We start from the raw sequence: 21,665 nt of genomic DNA on the forward strand, positions 1-21,665 counted from the left end.
AGTGCCCCCTTCCGTAAAGTAAATGCCTAGTAGTGTCACAGTATGACACATGGTGCAGGTTTATCGATTCATGGGATGCGTAACCAAAGGGTCATTTAGCATCAACTAAATGAAAACATCTTATTGACAAGATTGTTTCTTACACAATTGTGTAACATGATCCATGTTACCAACATAAATGTTTAAAGAAGGTCTCTAAAAGTATATATTTTCTAAAATAATTGTTAAAGTAATGTTAAAATAAATTAAAAAATTACCCTTTGTTTATCCGATCTTCTGCAATCAGCCACTATGATGGCATGGTTGACAATTGCAGCCGATTAACACTTTTACTTCCATCATTCTGTACTAATGTTTTGAGTTTAATGTACCATTTGACCTTCGGTCATTAAATTTTTAAGACTAAAATAGAATAAATTATAGTTTGTGCATTTATTACCCACAGATCCAGCTGAATATCATTCAATGATCTAATATTTTCAAGATTCTTTTGTAGGTCCAGTCTCTCCATACTTAAGATGAATCACAGAGTTATCTCATTGCTGTCTTCGCCACTCAAAGGACTCTGTTTTCAAGTTGATCCATCTTCATGTGGAGGACGAAGAGACACTGGGGAGAAGCCAACCATCCTAACTTATGTTAATACAAAAACAACGCCACAACATGCAAAATGCCCAATGAGGTGGCTGAGAAAAAGATGCCCATAATAAATATGGATGCCATATACTTAAAAAATACAGCAATCCAATTAAAAATGCAATTACAAACAATATTTATACATGACAAAATATTATACAATGTCCCACAAAGAATACTTATGGTTGTCTTATTCTAAAAATGGATAGCTTCTCGATTTACCCTAACATGTTTATCGTATTTATTTTTAAACATGTCAATTGTGTTAGAATTTATTACCCCCAGGATCAGACATTCCATTTATTAACAACCCTATTAGAAAATATTTCCCTACGACACGCCATAACCTAGAATTATCTCTTACCGATCAATACTGGTGTCCCTTTCTGAAAGCATTCGACTGACATTTTACTAATAATTCATGGTCCATCCTATCCATCCCATTGAAAATTTTGAACTCTTCGATCTCCCAGACATCTGCGTTCATCTAATGTTAACATTAAAAAAATTAAGTCTTGCTTCATAACTCAAGCCCCGTGTGCCAATAAGGACACGCGTAGCTCTTCTCTGCACCCCTTCAACCAAGTCTATGTCCCTTTGTAGGTATGATCTCCAAAACCTTACAGCATACTCCAGTCCAATATGAACTAACCCTCGAAAAAGCAAAAGAATGACTTTAGGAGAACGCGAAGACACCTTTTGAAAATCAAATCAAGCATGTTTTTTGACAACTGCTGAACAATGTTCAGAAAACCTAAGACGCTGGTCAATGAGAATTACCAAATTTTTGAACCTAGTTGCATCTAGGATAGTGACTCCATTTAACTTGTAAGTGAACCGTGGGTTGTTTGAACCAAAATGAGCGACCATGCACTTTCAATGCTGCCTCAATCCTGTTCAAGTTGGTCTGGAGCAACTCCCTATCCCTATCGCTTTGATTACTTTCTACCCCCATTAGCTTCATGTCATCTGTGAATTTGCTAGCAATCTCATTAATACCCTGATCAAGTTTATCGATAAAAAGTGAAAAAGTATGGGGCCAAGGACACTTCCTTGAGGAATTTCACTTGTGACGCCTTTCTAACCAGAGAATTTCCGATTCACCATAACTTGTTGTGCCCTATCTCTTAACCACGATTCTATCCAATTCAGCAAGTTGCCCCCACTTGAGCTGATCACTGGTTAGACTTGTGGATGTGTTTGATATCTTTGTTGCATAAATAATAATGAAAGTACAAGTAGCGTATGGCTCTGATCGTAAGCAATACTTGTACATCAAATCGCGAACAATTTTCCAGGCACTGCCTGCCCACTGAAACCCCTATATCTCAAGATTAAATGAATTGACATATCTAAAAATCATCTGCATATTTCTACAAGAGAAATATTTCAGATTGGAAACACTGATCGATCGGCCGCATTCACATACGGCTTGTGTTGTACTGCGATTTCCTTCTGACTGATAAAAGAAAAATTTGCCAGGATTTTTCTGAACACCCCGAAAAATTTTTTTTGTAGAGATCCGCCAAGCACATGAAATATATATCATATTATACACTCAAAAAATTAATAACCCGCTTGAAATACACATTATTAAAATAAACATATGTATGGCATAATTCAACTAACCATCCTGTAAACTGAAAAATCTATCTAAAATATACATAATATATGCTACTCCTTCCAAAAAATACATTAAATATATAATTATTTTCCCAAATGCATATTATACACATACTAAACCCCTAAAATACTATGTACAAGATTCCTAACGGGTCCCACTCTCATCAAAATTTAGTGTCATTAATCGATCCTGGATATAAGTGGCAATTTCAGTAAGAAATCTACAGTTGTGGACATAAATAAAATCTATCATCAATCCATTCAGTATGGATATTGAACTAAAACAGATCTCTAAGTATGATTTGGAAATTAAGAATGATCAGGAATAACTATTATTAACAATTCATATTGAAATTTCAAAAACATATGTATGGAAATTTGTTTTCATGTTAGGACAATCAACGCTGTCTGTGAGCAATTCTCTGATCGAAATCGGGCCGATAATGGATCATTTTCAATGGACCACCCCGGTCGAGCCCCCATTTATGCAACAAATATATTGTTGCCTTCCCGGGATTGTTTGTGATCTACAGACAACAAATTGAAAACAAAAAACAATATTCCATCAAAAACTATTCATTATTAACAATTGATTTTCCCTTACCTCTACATTTCAAACATAAAATTCAATGATCATAAATTATGAATATTATAACAGCTCGATCATTGCGCACAAAAAATAACAATGAATGATTTGACCAGTGTGGAATCTTTGTTGGTCTCCAATTTTAGCTGTACATTCAAATAAGTCCAATCAAGTTCAAGTATCCAGAGCAACTCCATCACCACACAACACAAACTATCAGTTCGTAGTCGGTTCATTGGATGATCCTCCACTCCAAAGAACACCTCCAAAAGTCCAAGCACAGTGATCAGCTCAAGTCAGAATGGTCTGCCTCTCCCCAGTATCTCCGTCTTCCACATGAAGATGGAATTAACTTGAAAACAGTTTTTTGAGTGGTGAAGACAGCAATTGAGAACTCTGTAATCAGGGCTCCCATTTGTCCTACTTTTTGGTAAAATGTCCTACTTTCTCAGTTTTGTTTTACTTTCTAGTTTTCATCTTACTTTTCACCAAATCCTATCAACAAAATTGGTGTAATTTGGTTTAATTCAGCAAGGAATCATCAATATATTGCCAAATATTACAAATGTAGTAGATTGCAATTAATGATTCTGCCAAATTATATTACAAATTATATCATTTTTGATGTTATTTGGGACTGGGGTGTATGTGGACCATTTGGTTTATTAATTTTTCATTTTGCTTAGTTTGAGGGTTCAACAAGTAGAATAGTGATTAACAACTTCTGTCTGATTGGAAAAATAATTTTGTATTTACTACTTCATGGTCTTGGGCAGTAACTAACATTCATCATTCAAAATTATGGTCCACATTCTGTGTATAAGTGAAACAACAGTTTGCACTGCAAATAAGTTGGATACATAGGCCTATTCTAGGTTTGGCGATTCTGACGCTACCCAATAGCATTCAGTTGTCTGTATTTTTAGTACATGGAGAGACATAAACCATATTTACAATGCTTGGCAAAGAGCTAAAAATTAAAGCGCTTTATTTGTCAAAAATGATTACACTGATATTGTGTGCGAGTGATTAGTGAAGCGTAAAGAAATCCCATTAAAAAAAAGGTGGATAGCACAGTAAAACCATCTGGTTCACCTTGGCTTATTTACATAGGATCGTGTAATTTACTCATTTTGCACTGTGCTTTTGAAAGTGGTTTCGACAGTGTCATTTTTAAAAGACTTGCATGTCTTCATAATTTGCTGTGTATTGTCCAAGAGAGTTGACAGGCCGGAATGTGTAAGACTAAAAAAAAAAACGTTTATATTGTAGGGAGAGACAGAAAATAATTATCTAGTTGCCAAGAGTGGGGGGGTGGGTGTCTGGTTCCCCCTCCCCAAAATGTGAGAAAATGACCAAAAAAAGGAAAAAGATAGCCAAACCTATTGTTCTATCACTTTGAAAAATCCCCCCCAAAATGAAAGTGCCCCCTCCTCCAAATGAAATTTCTCTCCACTGGCTGCTAGTACATTGTTTTGACCAAAATTTTTTTCGTAATCAAGTCATTTATGTCATTTTGCTTTGGCTTGAGTCAATGTTATAGGATACTGAAATATTTTTATTTAAATAAAAGTAAAAATTTAGGGGGAGGGGGAGAGAGATATTTTTTTATAATGCTATGATTATGTTGTCTAAGGGGGTACCCTCCCCGTCCTACTTTTTCCTATTTTTTGTAATTTTTTGAGTGGGAGCCTTGCTGTAATTCATCTTAACAGACTGATGGATCTGCACGTAGAAATACATGTGAAAAAAATCCTTTCCAACACAGTTCTGAACATAGAAACACGAGGCAGAATATCTGCTCTTGAACGGCTCTGAACGTATATCTCAGTTTTTCCTTCCACCTTAACATCTTTGTTAAACATAACAAGGATGGGCCAGGGCCTCTCCCCTTTCTTCACGCGAACACTCCTGAAGGGATTAAGCCCAACGGTACTGTGCAAGACAAGTGTCAGAATTTCTGTGGTCAACTTCAAAAGTCAATAATTCTTTGTGGCGTACAACATGTTTTGAATATCACAATCGGAATCTTGGAAAAAAAAAGTATATTTATCTTCTGTCTTTTGGAAATCCCAAGTGATTTTGAGGAAGGAAAGAGATGTTTTCCTCCCTTTTTTTCATTACAAATATTACCCAGTTTCCAAGAAAATCTCGTTTTCAGCATAGACTGATTCCAGCCCAGTTGACCCGGCCAATGTCCAAAATTCGGGTTTTTGCCGGTCCCTATACATCAGTGGTTCTCAACCTTTGGAAGCCTGCTTCCCGGTTGATTTCCTTTTTGCAACTGGAAGACCTGGTCATACACATGACTGACAGGAAATAAATGGGTAAAAATGAAACGGTAAACCACACTTATGGCCCGGTTTGACTGATGTCAAGGTCTGGCACCGGGTCACGACCCGGTGGTTGAGAAACACTGCTATACATCTTTATATCGGCCCCTATGATTCTCTGTCATCACCGTGTTGGCATATTTGTTTGTGATAATTATGGCCATTTATAATTGGCCATAGTGAACCATAATGATTATGGTTAGCTATGGCAACCCTAACGAACAAAGGAATCTGAATATTGATATATAGCATAAGCGCTGGAACCATTTGAGCCTCCTCCCCAATAAATTTTGTAAGAGGGCTGAGCCCCCCCCCCCCCACAATAATTTCTAAAAAAAATAATGTAATTCACCTTCCCACTCCTGCATACTTGCTTGAGTCCCGTATATATACGGGACGACCAACAACTTTCAGTCCCCCAATGTTTTCTTCATGTCGGTGCCTCTGATATATAGGGGCCGGCAAAAGCCTGAATTTCGGATATTGGCCGGCTCATCTGGGCTTTCCCCGTCACGAATTGGCCAACTTCGGGTTTTGGCAGCAACATATCTGTTATACTTGAATGTGCGGAATTCTTTTTATTTTTGAGAAGCAAAATCTGACACTAAATGATATCAACCGCAGTACAAATGAATGTTGAATACTGTGTGCAATTGTGATACTCTAGCTCTTTCAGAGTACTCCACTCCCATCAGAGCTTTTTTCATTTTTAAGTTTTCTTATTTAGATCAGTGGTACTCAACCTGGGGCCATATGGAAGGGGGGGGGGGCCCTTGCGGTCCTGGGATATTTTAAGGTTGCCAAGGGTGAAAATTAGATTAAAGGAGAGCCATGACAACTGGTAAAGGGGCCACAGAGAGCTGTGAAGAAATAAAGCTTTCAAGTGAATTATGTTAGGAAAAATCTGGTTACTTTCACAATTCAGCAGAGCTATTCATAGAACCAGGGTCATACTTGCTCATGTAAGCATGATCCGGGGCTTCATATCGTGGCTTACATGATGTGATCTGATGCGATTTTCGAATGTAAGTTTTTTGTGTATATTTATACATATAAACTTACATTCGAAATCATCACATCAGATCGTAAGTTCTTACTTCCGGCTAAGCATGGGACCCCAGAACATCATCTTTGTCCAGGGAGCTATGACGTGAGACGGCCATGCATAAAATACCCTTGAGAAGGAAGCTTACTGAACTCTAGCCCAGGATAGGCGCTGACCCAGGATAATGATGTATAGGGAGGCTCTATTTATTGTGTTGGTTCGTTGGTCATCCCATATTCAGGGGTGGGAACTCTGCGCCAATTGTGCCGCACTGCGCCAAAACTAATATCTGGCGCCATCCTGCTCCAATAGCGTATTTTCGCATTTTTCTGCATCAAATAGTGAATTTTGCTTCAGTATGTCCGCAATTTCGGAAAGGAGGGCAAAAAAATTTTGTTCCTGCTAGCCACGAAACGTTTCTTTACGAGAGAGAAGAGCGTGTTTTATTCCACTATACTTAAACTATCGACCCCTGATCGGGCTTTCCATCGCAAAACCCCGGATATTGTCCATGATCGTGGAACTGAAGATGGCTTGCAATGCCTTTCAGCTTTAAAGTGCAAATTCGAGTGTTTCCGTTTAAAAAAAAAAATGTCGTCACTGGAAGCAGCAGAAATTACTGTAGTCGATTGTCATTGTGTTAAATCCCGATGTTTCGTGAAAAAAATTTTCATTCCGGGAGTAAAAAGCGCATGTCCACTGAATTACGAATTTTAGTTTAGAAACTTTGCCGAATAACGAGCGTTAAATTGCTAATTTTGCTGAATAACGAGCGTTAAATTGCTAATGTTACCAAATAACGAGCTTTAAATCGTCAATCTCGCCAAATAGCGAGTGTCAGATCGCCAATCTCGCCAGATAATGAGTGCTGAATCGCCAAACATAGAGTTGATTGTTCCGGAATTCTCTCCCATTTTGCAACAATTTCTTTCCAAGTATAAAAAAATTAAAAACTTATAAAATTTTTTTAGCTCATTTGAAGTGCTGCTGTTCAAGGCAGCAAATAGTGCCCACAGTAAGCAAAAATCATCTTAAATAGACGGGTGCAAAAAATTTTATGATAGCCGCTCTTTCAAACAAGGTGTCAAAAGCCTAAAACACAAAAATCAAGCTGACGAAAAGATGTTTGATAACAAAAGACAGTGCAGTTTTATTTTGAAAAGGGTGGAGAGTTAACGAAAATATTCTTGTTGATTTCACTGTTCCAATTTATAAATATCTGCTCCGAATCCCATATTTTGCTGCTCCAAATCCCATATTTTGCTGCTCCAAAACTGATCCGAATCCTGAATTTTGCTGCTCCAAAGCTGCTCCAAAATGGACTTAGTCACTTCCCACCCCTGCGTATTTTACAAAGACATATTTTCCCATATAATTTGGAGTTTGGTAGGGATGATCACACACCTGGATCTGCACCGGCCCCATTGTTCCAGAGATTTTTTTGAAACGCATAAATTTAGTTTTGATTAAATTTAATTGGAAATGGTCCCACTCTTGGATGATGGGGGGGGGGGGGCAGATAAGACAGAGGGCTAAGAGTAAAAAAATATTGTCCGAAGAAGGTCATGGGCTGAAAAAGGTTGAGAAACACTGATTTTTAGATGATCGTACTTGTCAGGGACTAGGCCAGTGTTTGATCAGAAGAGTGACAGAAAGCGTGGCTAGTAAGTAAGGAACGAGGTCAATGAGTGACCAATTGAAAGATTGACCATCAAGATTAGGGTATGAAAGCATGTGAGCTACCAAAAGAGTAATTTAGAGAGAGAGAGAGAATGCATGGAGAGGGTGGAAAAGTGAGCTGTAGCCAAGAGCGACAAATCAGTGGTCAAAAAAATTAGACTAGAATGAGTAAAGAGCGGCAAAATTTGTACAGTGTACAGCCCACTTGACGGAAAAATTGTGAATCTGCCTCCGAACATTTTTTCCGAGACAATGTGCTTGATTATAATGTTTTTATTTTTATTGATTTTATTGCCAGCAAACCTAAACAAATCATTATAAAAGTATTGAAAAAAGTATCTTTGTTAGTAATGAATGCTTCATTGCTTCAACTTTTTATGAACAAAGACATTTTTCTGCTTGAAATGGATAAAATATTACTAATTGCATTATAAATTCCATTATTAAGTTTATGCCGTGAGCATTCTAGACGTCAATTTCAATTGGCGCGTACAGCTCTCCTGAGCAGAGATACAATATCTACCAAAAAAGAATGAAAAATACCTAAAGAAAGGAGGGAAAAAAGATGCGATCGGCACACAAAAGTAATAAAATGAGCGTATGTCATTCCGAGAAGATTGCAGACATCTGTCACGATCTGGGCAGTCCAAAGCAATCAACCTCACAGAAAGGCCTCTATGTCCTGTTGTGCGTATGTGGGGAAAGGAAAAATAGCCAGAACCTTTTCGAAGCGTTTTTCATCCTGGAGACCAAGCATTTTTGAAGTAGTTTTTTGTCAACACCTTGAACCGCCAGTCGGTTAAGTATGGCGAGATTGCACCTACACAAGGATCTCGAACATATTAGATCATTGAATTATATTCCACTAGATCCATGGGTAATAAATGCACAAACTATAAATTATTCTATTTTAGCCTTAAAACTTTAATGACCAAAGGTCAAATGGTAAACTAAACTCAAGTTATGAGTATAGAATGATGATGGAAGTAGAAGTGTTAATCGGCTGCAATCGCTAATCACGAGATCATAGTGGCCGATTGCGGAAGATCAGATAAACAATAAGTATTTTTTAAATATATTTCAGCATTACTTTAACAATTATTTTATAAAATATATACTTTTAGAGACCTAAACATTTATGTTGGTATCATTTATCATGTTACAATTGATGAATTTATTATGATCTGTTTCCTCTTCTGACTGGCATGTTTTTGCTTAACATGCACACATAACAATTTACACATTTATATTCTTTCATGGTTTTCATAAACATTGAGTAGACTTTTCTCTTTTTCATATTAAAATTTCAAGTCCAATGGTAGTTGATACAATGATCAGCAATTAAGGCATAGAATTCAAGGCTTCATATGAAAACTAAATTTCGGTTTTTATTTAGGGACCCTAGTGTCCCATTGTAATGCATTGGAAATATTTAGTGCAATTATATCTAAGTTTAGCTCCCTATATTTCTCTAAAATTTATTCCATGAAAAAAATCTATAAATAATAGAACAGCTATATTTCTGTACTGTATCTAGGGATTAGGTTCAAGTCTATATTTACCGGATCTTCTATATATCTTTTCATCAAGAACCAACATGCATATCATACTATGTTATACTTTACTTCAATATCATTGAAGTTAAATATAAAAAAAATTAAAATTAATTTTTTTTATGTAAATTAGTGACTTTTAAAAAAAAATTAAGGAATTTATATCAAGCTGATTTAAATCAGCATACCGTAACAATACCTAAAACTCTTCCCACCATATTAAGTTATATGTGGGATGCTCCTTCCTTGACCCAGTCTTGAGACCATAAGTTATGTAGAATTACAATTCTGTTGAATTTTTATTGAAAATTTTCACAGACCTCATAAGTAATCATGGTCTCTTTACCCCTTTGTTTACAGCATCCTTGTATGCTGTTGCGAAGTTCAAATATCTTAAGACATCCCTTTCCTGCCTAACTTACAGCAGCTGTCGTGTGTTTGTGTGGGTATCATGATCACAGTTTTAAAAGAGATAACAAAAAAAGAAATACATATCTTATCATATAAATGTGCTATTTAATGTAATTTTAACCCATGTAGATTTTAAACTTAATGTGGCTGAGAGAGAGAAAGAGAAGATAGTGCAGTAATATAGATTTTATGAGAAATGTGCCGTAACACTGGTTTTGGTCTTTGAAGAGTAACTGGGCTGTTATTGGAATTTGGCATCATCTACCCCAGCAGGTGTGATGTCACTGTTGATTATTTATATTGTTAATTGAGAAAAAGGAAGAGAGAAACTATATAAAGTACATGTTTCAGGAAGAGTACACTCCTGCAACACTCCCTTTGGAAGCTTCAGGAATCAAACGAACTTGATGTCCACTTAGAGTGATTTTGACTTGCCAGAAATATGCTGATGAAAGGGAAAAAAGAGCTAGAGTGCGATGAGGAGGATATGTGTGTATTAAGTAATCTTTTCGAAAGAGTTTCAATATTGTGCCAGTGTTGCGCCTAGAAGAAACAATAAAATAATTTCACCATTATAGCTGAAAATTATCTGTGTAAGGGTCAACTGCTACATATTTCACACCCGAATATGGGAGCTATGCTTGATTTGTGTTTGTGTAACCTAAAGGAGTGCTTGTGTGTTCAAAATAGGGTGCTATCTATCCTCCAAATTGCCAATGTGGGGATTCATAATTTAGTGTATAGGTCTGCTGAGCTCCATGACATCAGACTTTTTCCCAAAAGTAAAGATAGCCATTTTAAAGTTAGTCAGAAAATTGTATTTAGCCAACCACTTTTACCAGTGTAAATCTGGATTTTCATGTTTTGCATCTGTGGATATTAGACTTTCTTTCCTATTATACGCCTATACTTATCTGAAACCTGATTTTGTGTGACATCAGTGATCAGATCCCCCAAGTGCCATGGGTGCTCGATACCCATTCGAATCTGATTAAACTGAATGATCAAACTGCAAGTTTCCCGAACTGCATACATATGAAATACACATAACCACTTATAAAGCCCTTATTTTGTACTTAAAAGCCATGTTAAATGACCATCATTCAGTTGTCTTATGTTTAAGTTTCTGCTTCGTTATTTTGCTCTCTCACCCCCAGCTTGAGGAACATTGGTCTAACTGTAATTCATAAATATTGAAGTGGGGATTAATAAGTACATGATGAAATTGGAATTTAGCATTTTCTGAATATGAAACTTCATAGTTATAAGTGGTACCTGAAATAATCAATTGAAACTATGTTGGACCAGGCTTTATTAACGAGTTATTGCAGTGAAGTTATATTTCTTATACTTTGTCTAGCTTACTCACAGGAAAGTCATTTTCCAGAACTAAATGGATACGATTCCTTTGGTTATGATATGTACTATCCATCATATACAAATGCATGTTATTGGACTCCTTATTTACCAGCTACTGACATTGCTTTAAAAGATGCAATTCGGAAACAAGTGTGAGTATAATTTTTTTAAATATTATGCAGTGGAATTTCAGTTTATGAGTATAATTCATTCTGCAAACATGCTCGCAATTCAGATCACTTTTTCATCGAAACAAATTTTTACATAGAAACAAATTTTACATTGCAAGAAGGCCTTTTGTCCAAAAACATCAGTTTCAGACTTATTTATTGACTTTCTCTTGTAAATATGTATTTTTAAACACTTTTGTTTTCGTGGCATTTTTCCCAAGTTTTCTTGGAATTTGAGCTCACACTGATGAAATGTTTGCCTGCCTTTTCTATTGATAAGTATGATAATAAAAACAGCATTAGTAGCAGGATTGTCAATCATTGTTCAGTTGCCATCCATTGTACATGTTGAAAAAAATAAATTGGATACGATTTTGAATAAGATATGAAAACTGTCATAGTAATTTAGTCTAAAAATAATTCCCTTCTGAAGGAATTTTTTGTTGTAAAATTCTCTCCTACTTTTCTCAATATCTTTTACATTATGTTGAAGGCAATTTTAAATTAGATGAAAAAAAATAGTGTTTTTTTTTTTTTTTTTTTTTTTGGGAAGAGATTTATCTCCTACACAGAGGTTACACCGGCTAAATACAACAAATATAAACAGAATTTACTATTCATGATCATTTCATCTTGGGGTTCATCCTCTCATGTTAGATTTCGAAGTTTGAAAATCACATAAAATATCAGCTGACCACCACTGTTGCGACTGCTGAAATCTAACCAAGGCTTTCATGAAGTGATTCAATACCCACGTAACAGTCCTATTTTAAACTAACTAAACTTGGTACTCTTAAGGCAGTGGTTTTCTAAGTGTGCATCACAGCTTCTAGGGGTGTTGCTATTTTTTTTCCAGCGGTATCATGATGACCTTTTGATATTGATATGCACCTGTTTGATGCTTTGAATTTTTTGTTTGTTAGACTATTCTGGTGATATTGACTAGACTTCTGGATAGATATTTTGTGGATAGATATTGACTTGGCAAGGGGGCCGAGGGTGATATAAGTTTGAGAACCACTGACTTAACCATATTGTAGCCTGATACATGAATGGTTCAGGCTCAACAGAATCCTGTGCTAAGGAATGCTTGCATGCAGTTTTGGGTTCAGCAGATGCCATTTAATTGTGGATGCAGACAAGACATACCTTCACTATATATTGCTTTCGATGTTTTTGGCAAGATTATTTATGGAGTTGCCTTTACAAACCACATGAACATACACTCGTGTGCAAATTAAGAGAATTAGCACATTATATAGAATTTCTGAAAAACCAGGACAGATTTTAATGAAATTTGGTACAAATACACTGTTATAACAGAGAAAGATGTCCCATACAAAAGTCATAGTATGCACGCATGATTATCAGTAAAGCTCATCATTGCAGGAATGTCCAAACTCCACATTGGGAGATCGAACTGAAAATGAGTCTAATATGGGGTGAGGTCCCCTCTTACAGCCACACAGGTCGCACAGCACGATGACATACTGGACTCGAGGCAGTTCAGGAGTGTCTGTGGCAATCAGTCCCACTTCTGCAGCAATGCAGTTTTCAGTTCCGGGATGGTTCTGAGAGGGGGATGGCGAGATGCAATTGCCTTTCCAAGTGCGTCCCAGACATGTTCTATAGGGTTTAGGTCAGGAGATCTTTCTAGCCAATCCATATGCTGAATATCCACACTTTCTAGATAATCATTGACCAGGTGAAGCCCTATGTGGATGAGCATTGTCATCCATGAACAGGAACCGAGGGCCAACTGCACCCCTGAAAAGTTGAACATAGGGCTCTAAGATCTCCTCTCTACCTTCTAGCAGTCATGGACCCTCTGCCAAACATATGGAGGGGTGTGCGGCCCTCCAACATGCCACATGCCTGCCCAGACTATGACACCTCCACCACCATAGTGGTCCATTTCCCTGATGTGTGAGGGATGGTATCGGGTACCAAGCTCTCCAGATAAGTGTACGTCGAGAATCAGTGTCCAAGCTGAATCTCAACTCATCTGTGAAGAACAGGGTGCTCCACTGAAGTCTGGTCCAAGGCTGATGTCTGCACCATGCTAAACGCTCTCGCATGTGTGCTGCAGTTAGCGGGATGCAAACAGCGGATCTTTCATAAAGCCCTCGGGCAAGAGTAAACCATGAAATTCAAGTTCTAGTGGCAGCATGTAGCTGACGTGAGAGCTGTGATGCTGTAGCAGTCCTGTGGCGCCGCGCTGAAAGTGCCAAATAACGATCCTCATTGGTCATCTTGGTTCTTCGATGACCTTGTCCAAGTCTTCTCAATATGGATCCAGTTTTCTGAAACTGTTTCCACAAATTGCAGACGACACTTGGAGTAACATTGAGCTCTGTAGCTACCTGCACTGTGATTGCCCTGCCTCCAATCTACCAACGATTCTCCGTCTCATTCCGTCATCCATACGTTTGTGGCTACTCATTTTACCTGATAGCTTATAAAATTTAATAACCAAACTCTTGTGAGAAACAGCGAATGTCGCAGAGAGTATGAGCACATGAATCCTGGGAAATGCCTCGTGCCCTTATCCCCTCCATGGTCACTGCTCCACCTACACGCACGTATACGACATTGAATATTTGCATATTCCTTCGGTGGCATTATTAGTACCTGTGGTTCAGTACTTTTTGTGAAAATAGACAATGTGCAAATTTCTTAATTTTGTGCATGAGTGTAGATGAGTTAATAGAAACAATATTTTGGTATTTTTATTTTCTCAAAAGATTTTGTAATTTTCTTGCAATTTCTGACAAAAAAAAAGGAAATGGGCATTAATTTGAAAAATTCATATTTATATTTATTGAACTAAACAAAGACCAAAAATGCTTAAGTTTTTGAAAATACGATTATATCATTCATTGTATTAACGTGTAGCTGACTTAAATTTCATTTCAGGGAATACTACTTCAGTGAAGAAAATCTTCAAGGGGATTTTTTCATTCGAAGGAAAATGGATACTGAAGGCTATCTTCCAATAAGCTTGATTGCAAGTTTCAATAGAATACAATCAATGACTCATGACATTGGAAAGATTGTTGAGGTATTTTTGAGATTCCTAAATATTGAAATCATGTTTGAGAGACTGATTAGTTTTTCAAAGACATTCTTTTTTGGATTCTAACAATTTTTTTTGTAATTTTTAGGGCTATTTTTTTGTTTTCATTTTTTTTTTTTTTTAGTATTTTTTTAGGTCAACATCTGGGCCTTGGTGATATAGATACCATTCACAAGTCAAACAGGTGCAGATTCAGATAAGAGCAATAAGGTGACCCCCCCCATCCCCCATAAAATCCAGAATGTCAATGGAAACTAATTATTTTATAGCGTAAAATACAGAATGTATATTCAACATACATCCTTTACTCCCACTGGATCACTATTCTCGACATAATGCCCTGGATTCACACCTGGCTAAAAACTGGTTGATCTGTCATTTTGTATACTAATATTCTTTAAGAACACCTTTTGCAGACTCTTGTGTTTAAAACTGATATGGCAGTCACACAACTACTCACATTTGTTTATCTCAAATTAACAAAAATTCACCAAAATGTAATCAAAGTACCACATGCATGCATCAGTGACAGTAAAAATTTGAAGCATTATTTAACTATTCCAGAGTAGGTTGTTGCTGGTACAAGTATATAATATCATTTTCATTGTTCATCATTACTCAACTTTGTGAGGTCTTCCTCATCCATTATTCTTATAATTCTAGTCTTCAATTCTCAGGAGGAAAAATTTTTCATCTTTTGTCCAAGCATATTTCAAGTTGCTCTTTCTAAACTCTTGTGGGGAAAAACAAGCATTTGCTCTCCTGCAAAAGATGCTCATTTATATATATTCTGTTGGATGCAAAGTTGGAGTTTATTGTATCTGCTGTCAATTGTTGAGACTTAGCTTTTTGTATCCAGTTTTTTTTTTGAGTGTTCGCTTGCAAATCTTACAGGTTTGTTTTTATTTGCATCTCTTGTGGGTACTCTATGCAAGTTCTCTATTTCTGCATTTACTAGTATTCCTATTTTGTGCTTTATTATATTCACAATTTCTATAACATCTGAAAGCATCTCTGGAACTCTATGTACTTCGATATTGTTTTTCCTGCCCTTGTTTTCTATGTCATTTATTCTAATTTTTATCTCTTTTTTCAGGCTTAGATTTTCTGATTTAATTTCCTTAATATCCTTATCAATGCATTCAATATTTGATTTCATTTCTTGTATATTTTTCCAGAGATCGTCAACGCTGTGAATTAAAAGTTATTGCCTTTGTTATGCCAACTGTTTCTTTGTTCAGCTCCTTGTCAGTTTTCAGATTGTCACAGTAAAATGATTTTTCATCTCCTGTCAAAGTTAGATTTTTTCGAGTTTGTCAAGCTTCTCCTCAAAGGATGTTTTAATATAGTTTTATTTCCTCTGCATTAACACTCTCAAACTTGGGGCACACACAAGCATCTTCTTTTTACTTCAGCCATTCTTCTAAAACAGTGGTTATTAACCGGTGGTCCACGGAGCCGCAGGGGCTCTGCAGCGACTCAAGGAAAATAAATGAAAATCAGTAAATTTGATAGATAAATAAAAAAGGTCTACAGGGGTCCGCCATAAAAATTATACACAAAAAAGGGCTCCTCGAGTCAAACAGGGCTTCACCAGTCAAAAAAGGTTGAGAACCGCTGTTCTAAAAGCACTCTCACTTGTTCCTACACAAACAGGGTGTAGTATCAGAGCACTTTTTTGCATTGAAAAACTTCAGTCCTGTCCACAGCAACACCATTAGTTTCCTGAATTTTTTTAAAAATAGTTTGTTTTTGACTAATAGACGTCGCTATGATTGTTCTCTTGTTAAGTCAATTTGATACATATAATCGATGTTCACATTATATTTTAATACATTCACACAAATTTTATTGTTTCTAGGTACCTTGTACTTGTATTTTTTTCAGAATATATTCCTTATCATCCAATATCTTGTTAAAATTTGCCTAATAAACATAAAAATTAGCTCTCAAGCGTATGTGTTTGTAAATATAAGTGATGTTGCCACTTCCCAACAATGTTTCCACCGACAATATCCTTGCCAATCCCACCATGTGAATTCTAACATAGCGAATTATTTCATGTCTACCTCTGCTTAATATATCTATAGAACGTTTGGTTAGAGAAGAAAAGTTCAGGGAAAAGTCAGTTTTTCTTTCAGTACGTGGTAGACACTGATACATAATTCTTAATGATCTAATAATTTTTTTGTGATCTTTTTTTCAGGCATTAAAGGAGAGTTCTAAGCTTGAGCTATTAGACAGTGTGAAAGTGAGAACTAAAGTAGAACCAGAAAAATGGCCACTCTCTGACACCTTAGCCTCAGAACTTCACCCTGATGTTCCAGATTTTATCCCTGGAAAAATCTGGCCATTGCCTTCTGGTAAAGCAGTTTATTACATTTACCAGTTCAAAACAAAGAAAAAGAGACATTGTCTATTAAAACTATGAATATACTACTATTTATTGCCAAACAGTTGTTAATAAATAAAATAGCTTACCCCCGGAGGTAGTAAATTGTAACACAATTGACACGTTTAAAAAGAAATACGATAAACATGTTGGGGTAAATCGAGAAGCTATCCATACTTAGAATGAGACAACCATAAGTATTCTTTATGGGCATTGTATAATATTTTATCATGTGTATATATTGTTTACAATTTTTGTTAATTGCGTTGCTATATTTTTGAAATATATGACATCAATATTTTTATGGGCATCTTTTTCTCAGCCACCTCGTTGGGCATTTTGCTTGTTGTGGCATTGTATTTGCTTCTAATCCAATGCAGTGTTTTTCAACCTGTGGTTCATGGACGCCCATGGGTTTGTGAGTACTTTATGATGACACATTTTGTGCCGTGAAACTATAATTTATTTAATTTTTTGACATGCAAATTATAAAAAAAAGTACATTTAAGATTTTATGGGAGAGAAACATCAAAATTTATTTTATGACACTACGGGAGTAGAGCATTGACTGGCATTACAGGGTGTTCACAGTACATTTACGTTCACTACAGGGGCTCTGCAACATCAAAAAGGTTGGAAAACACTGATCTAATGGTTGAATAAAAGGTTTTTGCAGCTACAAAGCCATTGTTCTATGGTGATGCTAGTGCTGGTGGATGTGTCTGGTTGTTATTTCGGAAACATACAGTCATGACTCCTTTCTTTTTTTAGTTATTTAATAGAAGAGAGAGACTTTTAGGACATGTTCGGTCGACAGTTGGAGCCAGACTGAACTCCAATACCAGAACACACTAGATAATGCCTAGCTAGTGAGTGGCATAAAAAATATAATAAAAATATAAAAATTGTACAAGACAAGCAGCGCCACAGTTCATTGGAGTTCTCAGTCAACATTTCTGGTACCTCCATTGGTTGGTATCGTTGGCAGTGTTTAAAGATCTTGAAATTTAAGATTTTTGTTTTTGACTACTATAATGAACTTTCTGAGATTTCAGCCCACAAATAAAGCCAGTGATGCTGCTCTATTCTGAATTATCTGGGTCCCTCTTAAAGAAACAATCATTTCCCCTTATCATTTACTGTTTTCCCCCGAATCGCACTATTTAATTTCTGAAAACGCATACCATATTCCCCTGCATTAGTTGTCATTATGGGAAAAACAAGGTTTGATAAGGATCACCATATACATTCAGCCAATTCAATTGATTTTTAGAATGAAAATACTGTATTAAAGAATGTTTTTGAGGCCTGTTGGTGCAGTGTAGTAGTTAGTATTTGGGTTTAATTACTTTTATTGGGGTAAATATTCTACTAATATAGTGAAAGCTTACAAAAACTCTGACACTGAGGAATTGACTCATCAATGTAATGAAACCATGGTTCGTACGGTCCTTGAAAACCTTGAAAAGTCCTTGAAAATAAATAAGAGTCCTTGAAAATAAATAAGAGTCCTTGAAAAAGAATTTTATTTTAAGAATTCTGTGAGAGTCCTTGAAAAATTTGTGTTTTCCGAAATAGTTTTCGCCACTTTTTTTTTTTTTTTACTTCGTAAGGGACTTAAAAAGTCCTTAAAAAGTGCAAAGCACAGGGAAAAAGCCTTAGTAGCCAATAACCCTGGATAATTGGATTTAAAGCACGTTTTTCCCCATTATTATAAAGCCGTGTTTTCGTAGGAGCAGGTTTTTTGTGCCGCGTGCAAAGTGAATCGCCCAGCGTAATACGCCGTCCACTCACCAATAATAAGAAAACAAGTTTGACTGTTTTCCTAGAGAGCGCAACAAGCCTCACACTGCAGTGTTTTACGTCGGGCGTGATTGGCCGACTGTTTCTGGAGGAGTCAAATGCGTTGTGCGCCACTCGTTTTACCGATCTTCTCTTCATTTTTGTTTTCTTTCACTTCCCTTCATCGAGCTCGATGCTTCCCTTCAAACCGGAGCATGCAGATGACAGAGTAGCTGATAGCAGGGCCGTGAGCCGATGCGCCACGGTAGGAATACACAAACGCGTAGTGTGATTATGTAAAACGTTTCTGCCGACGCGAAATGATACAGTTCGGTTCATGCGGTGCCAAAAACTTTATTGGAATGTTTTTTCCCTTTTTATTCTCTGTGCACGTGGAACCGCTCGGCCCGACGCAATATGTAAATCGCTGGCGGCATGCTCTCACCCTCACAGGAGCTCGGCTTTGTACTGTAGGCTGGTTTTTTCCTCGTCTATGTCGGGATTGTTTTTTTTCTCCCTGAGATTGCCGGTTGTTATTTGTCGGCCGTTTTATTTATTTATTTCTTTTATGATCGTAAATGATCTTGTTTTTTTTCCTTGCAACTTTTATGGAATAAAAGCTAGAGTTCAAAATGAACTTCCGATCATTGTTTTTTTTCTTCAGCTCAGTCGGCACGCTCTGGCCCCCAACAACCAACCAATACCTATTTCTAGAGTAGAAGTCCTTCTGCAGTTGCCCCCCCCCCCCTCCCGCGTTCTAGTACCGGCGCTGGTATGACGTCAGTGGTCTACATAATTACTTGGAAGATCACGTGACGCGTTGAATGTCGGCGCATCTCCGTTATTTTCTAATGGTATCCATAGTTGTTTAAAGGAGTTTAAAACAATAAATGAAAGAAATAATTTCAGTATCGATGATATGATTCCAAAATTAATGAAGGAAAAAATTACAGAATTAATGAAAGAAAGAATTACAGAATTAATGAAATATAATTCCAAAATTAATGAGAGAATTCCAAAATTAATAAAGCAATAATTCCAGAATTAATGAAATAATTTTAGAATCAATAAAATAATTCAGCATTAGCGAAAGAAACAAATCCAGAATTGATGAAAGCAATTCCAAAAGTTATGAAAAATTATTCCAGAATTGTTGAAAGAAATAATTCCAGAATTGATGAAAAAATTCCAGAATTAATGAAAGAAATTATTCCAGAATTAATGAAAGAAATTATTCCAGCATTAATGAAATAAATAAATCCAGAATTAATGAAAGAAATAATTTAATCTTTTTCTATCTTTAGAAGAGTTTTTTTTTTTAGCCTTTAAAAGGAAATTAATTGCAATATTTAGAGACTAAACTACGTTTCAATGAGGAAATTGACAGGCACGAACTGTGTTATTCAATGTGTCATATGTTTTGTATGATATATATGTGTATGTGGCCTCCTTTATTCATTACAGATGATGTGAAATAAAATAGGTAGAAATGTAATCTCTGAAAGTTTTAATCAAAATTAAATATGTGCCTATTCATGTTAAAAATATGCTTTTGTAAAAAAAAAGTCCTTGAATTTTTAAGTTTTACCTTGAAAAGTGCTTGAATAGTCCTTGAATTTTTTTTCGTTGGAATAGTACGAACCATGTGAAACAAGTATAATTAAGTTAGATGCAATATATATTTACTGATAAACCAAATTTGAATTTCCCCTAATCAATTTTTCATTTTGCACTAGTGTACGTTTTAAAGACCTTTTGCTTTTCTTTCAATAATATCTTCTGATTCATTCAAATCCTTGCAGAGTAACTAACTTTATACAAGGAAACAGTTATTTTCCGGATATTATGCTGAGGTGAGCTCGGAAAGAAAAGTCATCACGTCTCCGCCGGGACACGAACCCAGGCCCTCTTGCATACCGGGCAAGCATGCTACCATCTACACCACTGGAGACACATGAATCTGCCTTCCTAATTTCACGTACTGTGTCGTGAGGCGCTGAAGTAGAGGCATTAGTAGCCTCTCTTAACTTCAGGAAATGGTCAGGAAATGATGACTTTTCTTTCCGAGCTCACCTCAGCATAATATCCGGAAAATAACTGTTTCCTTGATATCTCTGGCTGAGACAAAAGCCGGCTAAATCTAACTTTATACATTTTTTTTTATTCATTCCATTTACAGCCAAACATCTGAACTTACATCATGCAAGATAAATCTCCCTGAGCTTTAGCTGAGCTGGATATTTTCCTCCCCTAGTGGTTACAACACCACAACAGGCAAAATGCCCAACGAGGTGGCTGAGAAAAAGATGCCCATAAAAATATGGATGTCATATATTTCAAAAATATAGCAACCCAATTAAAAATGCAATTAACAAAAATTATAAACAATATATACACATGATAAAATACTATACAATGCCCATAAAGAATACTTATGGTTGCCTTATTCTAAGAATGGATAGCTTCTCGATTTACCCCAACATGTTAATTGTATTTCTTTTTAAATGTGTCAATTGTGTTACAATTTACTACCTCCAGGGGTAAGCTATTCCATTTATTAACAACCCTATTAGAGAAAAATTCCCTGCGACACACCATAACCTAGAATCTCTTACCGATCAATACTGGTGTCCCTTTCTGAAAGCATTCGACTGACATTTTACTGATAATTCATAGTCCATCTTACCCATCCCATTGAAAATTTTGAACTCTTCAATCTCCCCAACACCTGCGTTCATCCAATGTTAACATTAAAAAAATGAAGTCTTGCTTCATAACTTGATCCCTGTGTGCCAATAAGGACACCGGTAGCTCTTCTCTGCACCCTTTCAACCAAGTCTATGTCCCTCTGTAGGTATGTTCTCCACAACCTCACAGCATACTCCAGTCCAGGACGAATTATGCCTCAAAAAAGCGGAAGAATGACTTTAGGAAAACGCGAAGAGATCTTTTTGAAAATGAGACCAAGCATTCTATTCGTTTTTTTGACCACCTCTGAACAATGTTCAGAAAACCTAAG

The 21,665-nt window shown here is 36.3% G+C and overlaps 1 protein-coding gene across 3 annotated transcripts in view; it reads left to right on the forward strand.

Annotated features, from left to right (window-relative positions):
* The window catches only part of LOC149084801 (la-related protein 1-like), a 232,126-nt gene that overhangs the window by 69,666 nt on the left and 140,795 nt on the right, over nt 1–21,665 (forward strand). For all 3 annotated transcript variants that reach the window (XM_089232541.1, XM_089232542.1, XM_089232543.1), the window contains 3 exons: nt 11,228–11,378; nt 14,313–14,457; nt 16,679–16,835. In XM_089232541.1, the coding sequence (XP_089088667.1) occupies nt 11,228–11,378; nt 14,313–14,457; nt 16,679–16,835 (453 nt within the window). The remainder of the gene's footprint in view (nt 1–11,227; nt 11,379–14,312; nt 14,458–16,678; nt 16,836–21,665) is intronic.

The sequence above is a fragment of the Pholcus phalangioides genome, unplaced genomic scaffold (assembly GCF_987345545.1).
Source record: "Pholcus phalangioides strain wild (caught in Gottingen) unplaced genomic scaffold, Ppha-v1.0 ptg000007l_1, whole genome shotgun sequence".
In the NCBI taxonomy this organism is placed as follows: Eukaryota; Metazoa; Arthropoda; class Arachnida; order Araneae; family Pholcidae; genus Pholcus; species Pholcus phalangioides.